Source organism: Limulus polyphemus, unplaced genomic scaffold, assembly GCF_000517525.1.
Source record: "Limulus polyphemus unplaced genomic scaffold, Limulus_polyphemus-2.1.2 Scaffold28, whole genome shotgun sequence".
NCBI classification, from domain to species: Eukaryota; Metazoa; Arthropoda; class Merostomata; order Xiphosura; family Limulidae; genus Limulus; species Limulus polyphemus.
In genome coordinates, this window is record NW_013665638.1 from 776,059 (window position 1) to 795,891 (window position 19,833).

The window sequence follows — 19,833 nt, forward strand, 5'->3', positions numbered from 1 at the left end:
TAAATGCTGAGGAAAAATTAACTGCATTCATACTTTCTTCTTCAAGAAACACAATACCTATGACAAAAATTACGTAACATATACAAAGATCGATGGTTGAACACTACGATTTAACGATATCTCTGTGATATCTAAAATACCTAATAACCTTTCGTGAAAACTTACTAGGATGATTATTTTTTATGAGTTAATACATTAGCTATGGTTGAATATAGAAACAGTGAAGTATCAACATTTGAAAAAAACCTCACGGTTAACACACTCCCCCCCCCCTTTCTTGTTTAACGACTCGTAAAATGTCAACTATTGTAAAGAGAAAAAATGATTAAGCTCGAAGTAATAAAATAAATGATGTATTCTCGTAACCAAAACAAAAATCTTTCTTATCGCAAACAATTTTTGATGTCTTAGGAAGCTGTTTTAGACTTGCACTGTAGGTTCCGAAGAAATTATTAGTTAATTTTAAAATTCCATATTAGTTAACCCCAAGAATCCGGCTTAAAATATAGTTTGACTGAATATAACGATATAAAAGAAGATCAATAGTGTAGAGTATATTATTATCAACCATCTAACGCAAAATCCAATAGATCTAATTGTCTTGGGTGAAATAGATATTCTGAGATTTTCATAGAGACACACTATCTGAACAATGTAGTTTATGTAACTGATCTACGTCTGAGGTTGAACATGCCTCATAGTTACCAGATCTATTGATTCTGCATTTATTTGAGCCTTTGTTCGATTAGATCGTATATATATATATATTTAGTACATAAATCAGCCTTCTAGATCAGGTTATTACAATATTGAATCATTGCTTTTATGTAACAATTTGCCATTTTATTTGCAATAAACTACAATAGACTTAACATTTATAAAATTAGTATTACTAGCATTACATTCTCAAAATCATTCGTTAAATGTTTTTGTTTTGTTAAGAGTTGATTCCTGACAGTTGTTCAATATTATATTTTATCAAGAAATAACGTTTTACATTGTTAAATAGTATCAAAATATGTATGAGAATTTCAGATAAGGTTTAAATTGCTTACTTATCCTGCAACAATAAGGGAAATATAACAATTATAGAAAACATATGTTACATAGAAATCCACTCCCCGAATATTATCGTACGAGTTTGAATTATGGCGCAGGTAATGATCGTTCATCACACAAATTGTGAAAATTAAAAAATGAACGACTTTTACCAATTTATTATATATATATCTAGATTTATTATTTCATGACAAAAAACTTCGTTAATTGTCATTTTATTTTTTTAAGACAGTGATTAATACAATAAGAGGATCTTTACGATGACCGAAAGTCAAATCAATTCAAAAACAGTCACATAACAGTAAGACTAAGTCCAATAAATGTGCATACCATTAAATTTCTTAGGAAAACATCTTAGTGCAAATATCTGATTTTGTTATTTGGTTGAGACTGAGACCCGATTATTTAATGAAGATATCAAAAATATTTCCTGAACCGTTCTGTAGAGATATATATATTATTTTTATAGTATTTTTACAAAAAAGGAGAAAGCAGAGAGTGATGAAATATTCATGGACTTGAACTCTTAAGATCACCTTATAATCAGCCATGGACAAAGCAGAGAGTGATGAAGTATTCATGGACTTTATTTAACTCTTAAAATCATCTTATAATCAGCCATGGACAAAGCAGAGAGTGATGAAGTATTCATGGACTTTATTTAACTCTTAAAATCATCTTATAATCAGCCATGGACAAAGCAGAGAGTGATGAAGTATTCATGGACTTTATTTAACTCTTAAGATCATCTTATAATCAGCCATGGACAAAGCAGAGAGTGATGAAGTATTCATGGACTTTATTTAACTCTTAAGATCATCTTATAATCAGCCATGGACAAAGCAGAGAGTGATGAAGTATTCATGGACTTTATTTAACTCTTAAGATCATCTTATAATCAGCCATGGACAAAGCAGTCAGTGATGAAATATTCATGGACTTTATTGAACTCTAAGATCGTCTTATAATCAGTCGTAAAACAAATACAAAAACAGTGAATACCCAGAGATTGGAGTTAACCACGAAACAAGATCTTTGTAGTGAAAGTTATCTTTTCTTCCATAAATATTATATAAGCTCTTGTGGTACACCTCGACGACCTGTAACGAACGTACAAGGAAAAGCAGAAGCAAGTCTAGTATTTGTACGTAAATGATTACAAAACATTTCAACAAAGATCATAAGCATGTAATTCAGCGTAGCAACATTATATTTGTATGATTCTATTCTCTTGATCATTCTGTAATTGTATATGAATTAAAATTCATCTCAGATTTCCCTCTCGCATTTTTCGTTCTTCTTCTCCTAAAATAGAAACAAACAAATATCGTGACTAGATTGTTTTTTTTTTGTTACTAAGCCTTATATTACTCGGACAGTACGACATTATACGAAGCAAATAAATCAAAATAATGTGATAACGTTCCGTTATTACATGTTGATTGAAACTGTAAATGTTACTTCTATCCAAAAGGTATTGTTTTTTCAAGTAAACAGCGATCTCTTTGGATAAAAGGATCTTACTGTGCATAAATAATGAAAGACACTAGCGTCTAGAATTTATCGTAACAACTTGAATTCTTTTTTTTTTACTCTCTTTGCATTTGTCAAATATTTTTCACGTTCTAGTTGTTGTTTTTTTTTTATTGATTCAAAACGCATTTAATCAGACACTGGTAACTATGGAATGTTAGTTTAGTTGTAGGATTCCTCAAGCTTACCGCTAAGGGGCTTAAGTAAAATAAAACCCAATTCGAATAATGTATTATTTCATCTTTTTTTATTAGAATTGTTTATGATGTTTATTTTTTTATGTAAAGAAATAAAACTAATTTGTTCTATTTTTCTCCAACCGTAAGATATTTTAAGTTAATTGGTTGGCTCTTGACGTCTATACGTTTTGACGTTTACAGAGCCTTCAGCCTATAGTATCAAGTATATTGTCTAGATGGTAGAAGCTTAGAAAGTTTGTTTTTCTCATACCTTATGGCAAGGATAAAATAAAGCCACTAAAAACACAGCACAGGTTCCTCTAGTATCAAATCTTTAGTTGCAGGACTGAATAAATACACACTTACAATATTCTAATTAATACGACGTAGATTTCACAGATAGACTTTCTCCTATTGGATCGCCACACAATATACGTTATCATTTTGAAGAATGTTTAGTAATACAGATTACAGTTTTACGAACTGTACGCAGGTAGGAGGGTAAGTAATGGATAGATAGAATGATTTTGCTATTTGTACAACGTACCACATAAAATTTTCTTAGAACGATATACTAACGTGCACTAGCTTTCTCTCTCTCTCTCTCTCATTTCTAACGTGTAAATGTTGGCACATTTGTCAGCCTGCTTCATTGTATCCTCTGTAATACATGCTCGCCATCTGATAGGTGTTGAGTCCAATAAAAATCAACTGTAGAGACAAAGTAACAAGGGATTTCACAGGATTTAGGAACTTCTGTGAAGAACCTCTTACTGTCTGATGCATTTATCTACGTTTCTGGCATACCATGCCCGCGAGGGAAAAATAACATATATCACAAACTATAATGAAACTTTCTTCAGACTGAAGCCTATCGGTGATTTCAGGATTTTTACTACTCTCTCATTTGAAATATGAAACTCAAATTCCATACAAGACATACAAATAAATCTGTAAAAATAAAAAAAAGATAAGGGCACTACTTCACTCAAAAATATTTAAAAACAAAAACTTGAGGTACTTTCAAAAATTTTCTTTTTCTAAGAAATACAGATTAAAGTTAAATGGGAAACAAAAACGTTATACGATAAGACAGAAAAAAAAGGAGAATACAATAATTAAAAATTCTATGTTTCACTTCAGGAAGCCAAGTCATTACAAAATGCTACATTTATTGTAAAAATGTCATTGGTTATTTGATCCAAAAAACTCGAACAATGAACAAAACTGTAGAATACTTACTACATTAATCCTGAAATTTAAAAAAAAAGTAGTATATTACTCATGTTATAGACATTACGTTCATGCAAGAATACGTTTTAGAAGACATTCAGTTTTCGAATTGTCTAGCAGTTCCCATTACAGTGTTTTTAGTAAAAAATTGCTTTTGGTATTCAAAGATATTTTTGAAAATATCTTGAAAAATTCTTACCTTTTTGCTTCACAGCAGCAAGTTAAGGACTAATAAACATGTAGCCAAAAGGGTCACATTCACGTATACAGGAACATTATGGCCGTCAGTAGCAGCTTGAAATATAATACATTGTAATTTATTTTACTATTTTCTTGTTATTTCTTATGTATTAAAATACATGGTTGAGAACGTTATATTAAATCGCTTTTGCCTTCGCAAGTTACCAAATAACGTGATAACTTCAGCCAATATAAAGTCGCGGAGGATAACATGTATCAGAACTATATTTTGACATTATTTGGATTTACGTAGGTAGTGTTATGCCACCGAAAATTGATCGTTTTTGGAAAAGGTATGTGACAGCTCTCTCCGATGCAAAATATTTATATACTCAGGTCATAAAGATGTGTTCAAACTGGAGATTTAGATTTTCCAAGACGGGGATATTCCTTGTACTTAATGGAGGTAAATTGGAAAAGAAAGGAATATGGGTTATCTTGGGACACCTGGATCATCTAGAAAAAAACATGCAACAAGTCGTACCAAAGCCATGGTAAGCATAGTTTGGCGTCTTTTAACGGTTGGAAATACACAAATATACAGGCCAGTGGCAACAGTGCATAAAATTATCAAGAACGATCTCCGTTTGGAAACGAGGCCAACATGTCAAAATAAGGCTTCCAATCATATTTCTTGTTCAACTGTTCAATACATCAAGTAGCTGGAGAATAAAACTAGTATTCATGCTTTTGAGAATGTGAAGAAATATCTAAAAAGTCGTCAGACACAGAACCTATGGATTTCTGTGTGATTGGACTGTTGAACCAGGCGGTGGGAATCCTTCGTCCTCATACATAAAATATTCTATGGAAAGCAAGCATGTAAAAGTGGTGTTCTTTGTACATGATAGCCTTACGATCTCGTCTTTTCCAATAAAAACTACGCTGCAGGGATATTGTCAAGATATGGGTCGTCAGATAGAGCGTGACTGGACATAGCGACATGGACCGAAACGACACGATGAGGCTTCAAAACTGTTTTAATATAACATACTAAACCATTTGAATATAGTTTCAAAGCTTTTCTTTGTGTGCATCTGTGTTCGGATTTGGAAAATAAAACAAGATAAGTCATTATTAGGAACAATGTAACCCTAACTTTTAAAAGGAAATATTTAAAAGTCAACATTACTATTGTATATCTTAATTTTATACATAGCATATGGATAAGTAGGTGGATAAGTTAATACATACTTATTACGTGAAGTAGAAATGTGAGTATTAGCTAAGGTACTTAATACGTACATACATAGCATATGGGTAAGTAGGTGGATAAGTTAATACGTACTTATTACGTGAAGTAGAAATGTGATTATTAGCTAAGATGCTTAATACGTACATACATAGCATATGGGTAAGTAGGTGGATAAGTTAATACATACTTATTACGTGAAGTAGAAATGTGAGTATTAGCTAAGGTACTGCATACTGTTTGTAAGTGCTTCTCAACGTTTGTCATTGTGATTAAATATAATAACAATAGTGATAAGTTATACCTTCATATCTTTCAATCGTTAAATAAAACATATATACCTATTGAATGACAGCTTAATTTAAGCATCTATTTTTTTTAATGATACGCATTAAGTATTTTAGCTAATGATCACATTTCTATTTCACGCAATAAGTATGTATTAACTTATCCACCTACTTACTCATATGCTATGTATGTACGTATTAAGTATCTTAGCTAATAACCACATTTCTACTTCACGTAATAAGTATGTATTAACTTATCCACCTACTTACTCATATGCTATGTATGTACGCATTAAGTATCTTAGCTAATAATCACATTTCTACTTCACGTAATAAGTATGTATTAACTTATCCACCTACTTACCCATATGCTATGTATGCACGTATTAAGGTATCTATAGTTTACCTAATTTTAATTGGCCCTGAAGTGTTACTTTTGTTAGTCTTGCTTGCTTTAAAGCATGCTGTAGACCATTAAGCTTTGTCGCATTTGTACAATATAATGACTCCTCTATATTTTCCCGTCACGCAACTCATTATCTATGTATTGATGGTTTATATGAATATTCAGATCCACGCATGTCTTCAATTCCGCTGCGAGATTATGAATATCATGTTTACCTTCAGAGATGTGTTCTAGTAAATAACTAAATGTTGTTCTAGTAGATTTCTACCTAGAACTAATACGTGCTAAACAGAAACAGAATTTAAATAACAAAAACGAAAGCGTATCTTACCAATAATTTCACAGTAATCCTACCTTTTCACATCAACGAGATGGGGGGGGGGGGAGGCTATTTCGATACACGTTAGAAACCAAGTTACGCCCTTGAAATGGTGGGTACGAGTATGGAACGACAACTAGAATACTAACTGCATTCATTAGTTTTCGCCTAGAATAGTTTATTGTTTGCTAAGAAACTAATTTCAAAAAGGAAATCAATAGTTACGTGTCAGATTAAACTGTGAGCAATGAAAAAAAAAAGACATTTGAAAAAATTATACAATTCTGATAACAGAGAAAATTGTCGCCTTGAGTGTAAACATTTGTCAATTTACTACTAGAAGACAACGAATAGTGGAGATGATGTGTAATTATCTTTACCCATCTCAAATTTGTGAAAGACTATGCAATTATCTTTACCCATCTAAACTCTGTGAAAGACAGTGCAATTATTTTTACCCATCTAAACTCTGTGAAAGACTATGTAATTATCTTTACCCATCTAAACTCTGTGAAAGACAGTGCAATTATCTTTACCCATCTAAACTCTGTGAAAGACTATGCAATTATCTTTACCCATCTAAACTCTGTGAAAGACAGTGCAATTATCTTTACCCATCTAAACTCTGTGAAAGACAGTGCAATTATCTTTACCCATCTAAACTCTGTGAAAGACTATGCAATTATCTTTACCCATCTTAACTTTGTAAAAGACTATGCTTATTATGAATATCCGAATAACGCAGTTTGACCGATAATATGTTTTAAGCCGTACAGACTAAATACCCTCTATATGCAGTTTCCTTTGCCGAGGGTTTATTTTCTATTGAGTGTTTTATTACTAAGACATATAGCATTTTTGATGGATAACCTTTGGACGTAAAAAGCAGAACCTAGAGGGAAAATACGTAATTTATTATCTATCGTAATGTAAGACTGGAGGGAAAGGACGTAATTTATTATTTATCGTAATGTAAGACTAGAGGGAAAATACGTAATTTATTATTTATCGTAATGTAAGACTAGAGGGAAAATACTTAATTTATTATTTATCGTAATGTAAGACTAGAGGGAAAATACGTAATTTATAATTTATCGTAATGTAAGACTGGAGGGAAAGGACGTAATTTATTATTTATTGTAATGTAAGACTAGAGGGAAAATACGTAATTTATTATTTATCGTAATGTAAGACTAGAGGGAAAATACGTAATTTATAATTTATCGTAATGTAAGACTAGAGGGAAAGGACGTAATTTATTATTTATCGTAATGTAAGAATAGAAGGAAAGGACGTAATTTATAATATGAGGCATGACTAAGAGAATGTCGAAAACTTGAGCAATCGGCTAAATTCGCGTTTATAAGATTTTTTTATCATCACATCTCTTAATTTCAAAGCAAACTTTTGCAATTTCATCTACTTTTTACCATAATTCACAAAATGTCACATTATGAGAAGTTTATTTTTTATGCCTATTAAACACATACGGTAAATAGAGCGCGTTTGTTAATAGACTTATCGACCACTATTTTTTTTTAAGGTTAAGTTTTAACTTGAGTCTGCGTACTGAATTTATTTTGGAAAACCCATTTTTATATCATTTTGTAATTTCAAACGAAGGCAAACAGAGATCTAATGAAAAGCATGAACAGTTACGACACGGAAAATATCCAAACAATAATACTTTATTTGTCTATGATTTTTGTCACGATATCTTGTCGTCCTTTTCAGTTCAAAATTCAATAAATAATAGGTGTTTTATCTTCCTATGCAATAAGAATATGTTGTCATTAAAAAACGAATAAAATTAACCTTGCTATATTTGTCCAATCATTAAAAATGTATAAACTATTTGTAACTGTAATACTGTTATGAAACAGATGTTATCAGCAACTGTATTGTAAGAAGATGCAACAGATACAATTCAAACAACAGCTTGTATTAGATCACATATGTATATATATATATATATATATATGACAAAGAAAATGACTTTATTAGGAAGTTCTTAGTACAGCTTCAACAAAAAAAAGCCAACGATATTATAAAATATGAGGCTCACACTTATTCATAAAATATAGATTCAACAACTTAAACAAATATCAACAGACTATTTAAGAGTAAAATGTTAAAAGCTAATATGCGGGTTTAAGTTTATTTCGTGTGGGGGGATCACTGTAGTTACGATAGTCTTTCAAGATGTGAAATGGAAATTGTGTTTAAAGTTTGAGAGATAAAAAATTTTGAAAATTGCGAAAATTCTCCTTTGGTCTCACAAATGTTTTAGGACATCACATGGATGAACAAAACCTAGACTTAAAAACAAAACAATGTAACACAAAAAAAAAGATTAGGTTTGTCGTAACAGGATATTTGCTGCGAGCTATTACTCGGAAAATGAAGACATCATTTTTCAGTATATCGGTAAACTCTGAACTTTTGAATTTATCACTGAGAGTATTTTCTTTCAAGTCGAGTGAAAAATGTCTATCAAAACCAAAAGCAAAAAAATATCTTCATTAGAAGTGCAATTTTATTATGATGGCAAGAGAACTTATCCCAAGTCTTTTGAGTTTATCCCAAGTGTTAAAATTTGTCTACACGTTTCTAATGTGCTGTTCCCTTTAATTTACATTATAATGTTTCAACAGTTCTCTACCAAATTTAAGTATCAAACGAGGTTATGTAGCTTATCATTACTGAATTTATCTTTTCCTCAAAATTCTGCTTTGTTCTTCATATTAACTAGAACATACCCCGCGTGAGGTTAAGTGAAATTATTTGCATACAAAAATAATATTAATAATTTAATTTTTTATATTCTTTCTTATCTCACATTTTGAATAGGAAATATGTTATTTTATTTCATTTTCTATTTTTTAATACGTATCCTATTATATGCTAAAACATATTTGCACGGACACTCAAACAAATAGGATTTGGTAATAAAAAGTACAAAATTGTAAATGTGAAAGCAAAGTTTCTAAATTAAGGAACCACTGCATTTAAGCTTCGTATTCAACTTAAAATGTTCGAGTTTGTGTCAAGGCATATCGATTCACTGCTACTAAATGTTATAAGCTGAAAAATATGTAAGGTTGACCTTGTTTCGTTCTAATTAGTTTTAAAGGGATAATAATTATGTATATGGATGCAAGACAAAATTTTACCCTGTTGAGTACCATTAATTTCTTCAAAATGCTGTACTGTACCTTAGAAAAATAACCTTGTTATAAAGTTTCTTAGTATAAGCTCGTTTCAAATATTGAAATTTGTGTTTTCATAGAAAACAAAATAAAAGAAATAATACATTTTACTCTGGTATAATCAGGAGCATAAAGGGGAAAATGTGTTATTTTACACAGTAGCATATGCTTAACTAGCAGGGCATATGTTTAATTATTCTTAAGAGCTTAACTTTCGAAAGATTCGGTTGTATATTTAGTTATTGAACATCTGAATGAATAAATATCAGAATTATGAATATTTTTTTTTCAGAGTTAGTTCAAGTTTAATTTATAAAATGGCATTAAATGTCTAAATATAACAAACAAATGAGAAGCTGTTGGGAGTAGAATCTTTTAAATTAACAGTTTAGCATTTCTAGGTAAATTGCAAGTTAAAAATTCTGATGCAACTACATTGATTATAAGCTCCATATCTGAGCTGTGTCTTAATTTTTTGCACTAATTCGTATTTAATAAGACTAAGCTTTATGTAAAATATTATTATATCAGGTTAGTCTTCCCAAGATTGTTGTTTTCCAAGTGTTATTGTATTCCTTAGAGCACAACTTTAATCTGAAATACACGTGTATCAAATGAAGTTTAATACACTGCACTATTGCCTTTTATAATTTAATTCAGTTCTAATTTGGTAGAAGGTACTTACTATTGAAACAAACGAAAAACGGGTTCTTGTCCTTACCCGAGTTAAAGCTCAAGGTGCAGATTTCGTATTTAATCTCGTAATTATAACTGTAGAATTCCATCGTTAAAACCTGAAGAAGTTTAACATTTTGTCAAGTGGTAAATAAATGTTTTATTTACAAACGAATAGTGGGATTGATTATGACATTATAATACCAACACGGCTGTAAGGGCGATCATGTTCAATAACGGGGTTTCATCTCACGATCCGTAAATTGCGAGTCAAGCGCTTTAACCACCAGGCTATGCTAAGCCATTGTTTATTCTAGCGCAATGCTAAAACTTGCCGCTGATCCACTGGAGGATATACTAACTGTAAACCTTCTTCTGACACAAATATATTCTTATTACTTTGTTCATACACTCAAAATCTTTATTTATTTTCATTTCGATGACAGTTATGATTGAAAGAAAGCTTGCTAAACTGTCAACCATTTCCGAAGTATGATTTTATCAAACAACTCATAGGAAGACGAAAACGTTTGATCGCCGTAAGTGATTAAAGTGACATCTAACTAACGACTTCTCAAATTAAAGTATTAGTACGTCTGATAATCATAATATCCAACGTTTCACATTCTACCGATTATATGTTCATGCTCTAATTGCAAATTTTATATATCATGTTGTGTTTTATAAGCCATATCAAATTAGTTTAAAAACTCTGTAGAAAGTCGGTTATCGATTGGCTTTTTAATTAATTATTTGGGCTAACTTTATATCAACAATTTCACACAAGAGCCCACGTATATGACAATTTCTGTATGGAGTACTTTGATAAACTAAATGCAGCTACGATAAAAACGTCTTTTTAAAGAGGGAATTTTCCTTTTTTATTCCAACAAAATGTAAGATTATTTGATAAAGCTTTTGTGGTAGATCATTAAAAGTTCGTAGTCCTAATAATCAAGGTATTTTGATTTCTTAAGCTTTTGCTTTGTTGAAATTACATTTTCTTCTAGTTAATGAATTTACATATAGTTAAGATATATTTCAACGTTTTAATTAAAACCGATTTACGAAATTATATGTAATTTATTAAAATTTGTGGTGTGTATGTTTTAAAATACTAATAAGATCGCAAATAACCAAAGCAACATCGGGAACAAATTATCATGTGCACACATAGTGGCTGAAAAAAGAAAACAGAGAAAGGACAATAAAATAATCTTGATGGTTTTCACTCTTATTACATGAATGTCGTAGAATGTCTTATTTCTTCTTTTAACTCTTACACTTTTATGTTGTAACACTGTTTCAATAAAACCCTTCTTACATTTTCTATGTTGTAACACTGTTTCAATAAAACCCTTCTTACATTTTTTATGTTGTAACACTGTTTCAATAAAACCTGTCTTACATTTTCTATGTTGTAACACTGTTTCAATAAAACCTGTCTTACATTTTTATGTTGTAACACTGTTTCTATTAATAGTTTGTGAGTTATGTAACGCTCTGAAAAGAGTGATAAAAGAAAGTAACTATATTTAAGGATTTAGCATAAGATCAAGGATTTAATGTTTCAAAACACTGAACATTTTTTTCAATCTGAATTTTTAGTATGCTAGAAAGTGTTTTAGTGAAAAACAAGTTTATTTATTGAAGAATAATTGTGTTTCGGATATATTTGTAAGTTAAGTATTATATTACGATAAATAACAAAAATTTATATACGAACATAATAAATCGTTCCCTTTTCAACCTCATCGAGTTCCTGAAAGAAAAAGTCTTAGCTGCTCACCTGGATAATAAACTACAGATCTCTCTGCTTGATACTTGGTACCCGGTATACTTAGTACACATTTAAAAACCTTGGGTTCCTTTCCTCTCAAATCCTCCATGGTAAGTTCTCTTGAAATCTCGACGTTGTAGGCACCTGTAATAGTTTGGATTTCACTGTCAAAGGAATTTGCCGCCAGTTCGCGAGGCCTTGCGGGACTTGTCACCTCATACATGGCTAAATGTGGTAACGGGAACACGCCTTCTGCCTGGCAACTCAGTCGTTCCTTCTCGCCTGATATGCACGTAGAGTTGAGAGTGAAAACAGTCGGAGGCGCTGAAAAACGGCATATTTGAAAGTGTAAACAAGACTTCTTCCATGAAGATAACATCTCTTCAAAACCGTTGAAATTGCGTGATGTAAGCAGCTATTGTAATTAGTTTAAGAGTATTGTAGCACTACCGTTGTATAAGTCAGTATTACATATTTTATAACTACGAAATAAATAATTTAATATAAATGGAATGTGAGCCGTTATTTCATATCCTATGACCCTGAAAAACGGTATGTCACATAGTTATAATGTGGAATATTCTGTAATCACGAAGATAATAAGTCATATAACTGTAAAATTACTGCACCCAAAGAGAGTGTGCACATTTTACATAACCATGAAAATGATAAGTCTTACCATTAATATAACTGTAAAATTACTGCACCCAAAGAGAGTGTGTACATTTTACATAACCATGAAAATGATAAGTCTTACCATTAATATAACTGTAAAATTACTGCACCCAAAGAGAGTGTGTACATTTTACATAACCATGAAAATGATGTCTTACCGTTAATACTGTTATTGCACATGCTTCAATCATGAACGTGAAAATCGGCTCGATAATAATATCATAATGCAAGTCGTTACTGAACATACAGTGATCCAACATTACTATTAGAACGCAAGACGCCATTGTACGTGTTGTAACCATGTATGTAATACGTTGTCATATGTTGCTGTAAAATTTAAACTAGGAGATATATATATTAGATATGAAATACTTGCAAACAAAGTCTGGTGTTTGAGTGGCTACAGGGATGGCGATAAGGAGGCTTGTTGGGACTGAAGCTATTCCAAAATGTTCCTTAGCCTCCTCGCCCTGCAGCCCTCGCACTCAACGAAAAATGCTTACTGTTAAAGTCGAATCACTTTCTAAATACTACAGTATGTGTGCTCACAAGATGTAGAGTACAGTTCCCTTAAAGGTTTTGTTGAGCAAACCTCAGCCCCCACACCGGAAAGGCTCTGGCGCCGCCCCTGAATGGCTACGACACAAGTTCAAGCTAATGACTACGCAAAACAGAAGACAAATATGGAGTCTGATGATATCTTTGTGTTAAATTTTTCCTAATCTGCATTCACATAATAAGATGTGACTTTGCGACACAAAAATGTGTTTAAATAAAGAAAAATTTTGAATTGCAATCCACACATTATTTGTGCTGTTAGGAAAAAAACAAAAAACTTTTGTGTTTATATCGGCATAACAGTAAACTGTGTATTTGGAAACACAACTTGTGTTGTGGTGAAATAACACAGTGTTTGCATTAATTTATAACACAACCTTTTTACAGCGTGAGCCAATATCAGATACGAAAATAATGGCATATTAGAACTACATCTAATAAACATCTACATAGCCATACCGTTAAAACAATGTGAGTATTTATTCAGCCATAATCGTGAAATGAAACATGTATTTTCGTCACAAAAGAGAAAGTAAGCTACTATCTGAACTTAACTGTGAAGTTGTTTTAAATAGCTATTAAATTGTAGCCATAGAAATAATTATCATAGTGTTACTTGCAATCAAAGAACTCGTACAAGTATGTGATCGTTCGAAGTGTACTTGATTTTATACCAAAATTATTCAAAGTTAGATTAAAGAGAAGTCTGAATTATTCTGTGTTTCATAGCTGTATTATGTACAGAAATGTGTAACCTTCAAGATGGATAGCACGAGAGTGTGTGTTTTGCCAAAAATTAGAGTTTTAATGAAAATTAACACGTTATTATACCTTTAAAAATCGAATTATCCCAACAGACAACTTTAATTTCTCTGACAACATACACGAGATTTTACCTTTTATATAAAATACACAGCTTTAATTTCTCTTACAATTTATACCCGCTGTGAGTTATTGTATAACGTCTTTTGAGGAAAAAAAAAACCCTCTAAAAATAAAAGATTTTACAATGTGATTCTTTAGAAAATCCTGAACCGTTCTTTCCGTGTATTTTCACGTACATTTTGTAAAAAAAAACGTCAACTAAAATACATACATGGTCGTTACGTATCACTGAAGAAAAATATCATTCATTTGTTTTTTGTGTCATCTATAGTCTGGCTGAAAGTTAAGTTATTTGCTAACATAGTGACGGCTTGTCCTTGTTAAAGTAAGTGATCTTAGTCCATTCAACATCATACGTCTCCTTATTAGTCCATTCAACATCATACATCTCCTTATTAGTTCATTTAACATCATACGTCTCCTTATTAGTCCATTTAACATCATACGCCTCCTTATTAGTCCATTTAACATCATACGTCTCCTTATTAGTCCATTTAACATCATACGTCTCCTTATTAGTCCATTTAACATCATACGTCTCCTTATTTGCTGTTTCATTACCTTTATAATAGAGCGAAAACTCGAAAAGTGAAGAATTTGTAATGAAGGAAGAATTATTTGCATGTGATGGTCTTTTTGCGATTCAGGTAAAATTTCAAATATTCTTAAAACCACGACAGAAGTCTCTCAATGTCTGTTAATTAAAGTGTCTTTATAATGATGACTCTTACCTCAAATCTTCACCTACAGTATGATTCATGTTTATTTATTAGTTTTAGAGTACTGCTATATACCCTTGTATCCTTTTTGTTACTTTCCTGAAGCTCTCAAAATCGATTGGCGGTAAATGTTCCGCATAGATATTAAAATTTAATGCAAGGGAATTAAAGCGCTACGGTTAGTGGAATCGATTTGCAATCCATCATATTGAACGTAGAAAGAACAAATGTTAATCAAACGAGAAGTGTATTAAGTAATGCGCATACCAGAAGCAACTTTTCTGGTTTTACTACAGGAATAAAAGCATTTCATACAACTGTATGATACACCGAGTCAAATCGGGCAGCATATTAGTATAACACTTTATGACAATATGGGACCTGAGAAATCTCTCCTAAGGATAAATTTTAGATCCAATTCAGTTATATGTGTTTGTATATAGTAGTCTCGTACCTATTGACTTGATCTTCTAAATGTTACGTCAGTGTAAACATAATTTAAAGAAATATGAAGCAATAGTTTTATACATTTTTATTACGCCATTTCTTAGTGTGTTCTGTAATGTAATATTTGGTAAAATATTATCTTTATTTATTTTGAGATACCCGTCATTAAAATATTGTTAAAAATAAACTGTAATGTAATACTTGTAAGAGACGATCTGTTATTTATTTGCATACATTTTTCATTATATTAATTTGGTATGTGCGATATTTGTTATATGTTCAGTATTCTAGTTTGATAAATTTATCATCACCGTGTGTTTCGTAATACAGTATTTGTTACGGCAAGATCTGTATTTTATTTTGATACACGTGTAATGACAATATTATTAGTATGTGCTATAATGTAATATTTGTTACGGCAAGATCTGTATTTTATTTTGATACACGTGTAATGACAATATTATTAGTATGTGCTATAATGTAATATTTGTTACGAGATGTCTTGTTTTATTTTCATAAACCTGACATCAAAATATAGTTAGTTTGTGCTGTAAAACAATATTGTTACAAAATAGTTGACATGTATTGTAATGCAGTCTTTGTTACAATATGGTGTGCGTTTCATTGTAATAAATATTTCATTACTAATATCATCTGTTGTAATGTGTTACAACTGGTTTTAATTCTCTTGCGAGATATCTGTAAAAGAAATAATTGTGTAATTAAATGAGCGTTAAAGAACGGTTACAATAACAGGGACAAAACGCAGTGGTTTGTGAAATTTTTCTTTTTTTTTTAGCAGAATCTAGGTTTATATTGAACTTTGAAACATGATCCAACCAGTTTGATAGAATTCTGAATGTGCTTTCTTATCTACTTTAAATTTATGTTCTTTCCGGTGACATATCGTTGACTCTCTTTAAAAACGTCTCAGAAAAATGTATGAGATTCATAAACTAGGCAATGATTATATCTTCGAAACGTGATAGTATGTATACTCCTATGCTAACGAGGTGTCTTCTTAAGCGCATATAACTTATGAATAATTGAACCTTATTATGAAATCGACAGCATTTTAAAGCCCGATGAATAAAAATCTATATATATATATTAAAATATTTTCAGAAAAATCCGAATACTTTGGTTCCTGTTTCAAAAGAATTTGTTGTAAAACATGATTAAAAATATAAATATATAAAACTCTCTCTGTTAACACTATATCAAAAGTGTTGAAAACTAAAAATTACAATACGTCATTTAACTGTATATGATCACGATTCGCAACAACAACATTTGGGACGTAATAGGTCACATTATACGTTTCCAAGAGCCTTGTAGTATTAGTGACGTATATTCTTTTTTTTTATATTTATTACCGAAGAATTAGTTTAAAAAATAATTGATCACTAATTAAGAGGTTTAATCGTCTGTTGTATATAATAAGAAAGGTTCCCTCGTTTATTTTTAAACCTACAATAGTACTTGTCGTAGAAGCAAACAATTATTTCAGCAGTCATTAAAATAAACATCTAATATGAACCATCCATAACATTATAACTTACAGATATTTTACAATAAAAATGAAATCCTTGAAAACAAAAAATATATAATTATTGTATAATTAATGAAATTAGTGAACATATCCATCTCGGATCATGGAACAAGTAAATCAATTGTTGAATGAAGTCGTATAAGTAATAATGCAATGGTGTTTATAGCAATGTTATTTATATCATAGTACCATCTTTGCTTGTGACTACTCCTGAATAATAGGACACTCAGTTGAGGCAACCTTTATTACAGTGACTCTAGCTCCTCCTTTCACCACTATTTGGTATTACCAGAGTGCCAAAAAACTAAATGCTTAAAAATGACTCTATTCAAGCCTAAATTTTAGCAGATTCGATAATATATGTAAGCATATATATTTTCATTTTTTATCTATCTACAAAGCTTCGTAGTAGTATGTAGATTAGGTTTTTATTAGCCCTTTCTGGTAAACAGCAGACTCTAATTTTTATATAGAAAATTGAAGTTTGAATGAGAGTATCGTGAGCTCCAAACGTTAATGTGTATGTATGTTTTCTTATGTATGTTTCCAAGCCTCATCAGGCTATTTGTCATGTCCACCGAGTGGAATCGAACCATTGATTTTAGCGTTGATAAATCCGAAGACTTACCGCTGTCCCACCGGGGGACTCGAACGTTAATGCATTTATGATGTGTAATATTTATAAGTTATAAGGTTATTTTGTGTTGTACTTACGAGTTAGTTTCTAAATTCTGCAAATTGCAGACAATGTTTCAAGTAAATAACAGTTTTAATGATAAAACATATAGGTGTTTTTATTATTAAATAATGCTTTTTTCTCGAATTTACTTTTTATAAGTGTGTGTATGTATATGCGACCTTTTTTAGCATCATTCACTTGGACTAAAAGATATGATGTGACCAACTGAAGTTGACCTTGTAGAATGGCACTTGAAAAATGTTTTGATGTATTTAACCAGATGATGATGAGTTAGGAACGTTGCTTAATGTATAATGGACTTAAACAATTTTAGAGTTCCTACTTTTATCTTCTTATAGACATCAAATAATATGTCCCCTTCAGTAAGTTTCACGATTACGTCTGTACGTATATGATCTTGATAGTTAATTAAGGAATAAAAAAAATTCTTGCAAAAGTCAAGACATAAAAAAAAGACTGTTTTTGCTCATTATTCATATTGTGCTGATTACGTTTTTGGCTCTAATCTATAAAGTTTCTAATAAGTCCTACACTTCTTGTTTTATTATGAAGTTACTTACAATAAACAATCATCAGCTTTTCTTTGGAATCACTGCCCGACAGGGATCCGACTGTGCACGTGTATAGACCACTCAGATCTATAGTAGGTCTAAGGATCTTTATAGCACGATACTTGGTATAATCGTCGGACGGAGACACTGTATACTTCATGTTAACCCTTCCTTCTAAGCGGTAAGAAAAGTGTCTAGAGTTCAGTTCAGGAATCCATTGGTAAATTGGCTCCGGGTCGTTATTCAAGAACCATTTAACAACCATCGATTTATCTTTTTCAGTGAGGTTGTATTCGCAATCTAAAACCACCGACTCTTGACTTCCGCTTTGAATGCAAGGGGGGACAGACAGTCGTGTAATCTGAAGAGCTGCTAACCCTGTAGAAAATACACATAAAAACGGAACTACGTTTTCTTTTTGAAACTTGACTATGTCAGCACTTACACTTCTTATTTATAAGCATCTGACTCGTTTGCATTTATAGAGTGATGGTACATATATAAAAATAAAAAATTATTTATTTAAAGAACATTTTTTTATATTTCTTTACATACTGTAAACAGGAATTTTTAATTATTAAATAGAATATAGTTAACGTGCAGATAATATACAAAACTGACAAACATTGTCTTTAACTATTTATGCACAACCCGTTTCATTAATTGACGATTAATTTGTAAAACAACTGATATTGACACTTTTTGAATATATAAGGGACAATGTAAAAATATTATATTACTAAATTAAACACACATATTTGTTTTATATTTCATTTCAAAAAACAAAACGCGCACATAAAAACGTCTTTCCTTTACATAATGTATTTATTTATTTTAATTACCTTTAAAATAAAACCTGAAAAAAAATTATAGAAAACACTTTCCTTGAAGAAAATTGTTGAGAAAAATATAAACTTTTATAAAAGGTTAAAATGCATTTATGTTGAAAACCGAGTGCTGAGCGCAGGCCAGGGTTAGCGTGTTGAACGGTGGAACTGAGGTTTCCGTGGTTCGCGTCCCGTTACCACCTCGTCCCTCAAAATAACATCCCAAACTGTACACTGAGGACATAGTGCATTATAAGAGTAATGGTTAAATCCCCCTATTCCTTCTGACGAGAGTATCTACAAGATATGGGGTAGGTGGTGTTGTTTAATGGGCTTCCGTATATTCCATCATTTAAACAATATGGACGACTAGCGCATACAGCCCTCGTGTAGCTTTGTGTGAAATCCAACAAAAAAAACGTTTGAACTTTATATGAAATCAATTATTATTCAAAATTTCATAAACACTTCGATGTGTTAGATACTTACTTAAACAACAAATTATAAAGGTCACTTCCAGTTTTATCGTTCTGTAGAAGAATGTTGTAAAATATTATTTTACTTCGTGTACTGGGAGCAGTTTTTATCTAGAAAGTTTGTTTGTTTGTAACTAAGCACAAAGCTACACAATGGGCTATCTGTGCTCTGCCCACCACGGTATCGAAACCCGGTTTCTTACGTTGTAAGTCTACAGACATGCCGCTGTGACACTGGAAGCGTTTTTATTTAGAAGTGACATTTAAGTATTTTATCATGTTGTCTGTTTGATTGTTATGGATTTCGCGCAAAGCTACACGAGAGCTATCT

At 31.2% G+C, this 19,833-nt stretch overlaps 1 protein-coding gene across 4 annotated transcripts in view; it reads right to left on the reverse strand.

Annotated features, from left to right (window-relative positions):
- Positions 1-1,983: 1,983 nt before the first annotated feature.
- LOC111085817 overlaps positions 1,984-19,833 on the reverse strand; it is a 195,497-nt gene continuing 177,647 nt past the window's right edge. For 3 of the 4 annotated variants that reach the window (XM_022386159.1, XM_022386152.1, XM_022386162.1), the window contains 4 exons: positions 18,209-18,577; positions 12,122-12,436; positions 4,204-4,298; positions 1,984-2,364 (listed from right to left, as the gene is read on the reverse strand). In XM_022386159.1, coding sequence (XP_022241867.1) covers positions 4,213-4,298; positions 12,122-12,436; positions 18,209-18,577 — 770 coding nt within the window. In that variant the 3' untranslated portion in view covers positions 1,984-2,364; positions 4,204-4,212. The remainder of the gene's footprint in view (positions 2,365-4,203; positions 4,299-12,121; positions 12,437-18,208; positions 18,578-19,833) is intronic. The other variant, XM_022386168.1, reaches the window with a different exon arrangement.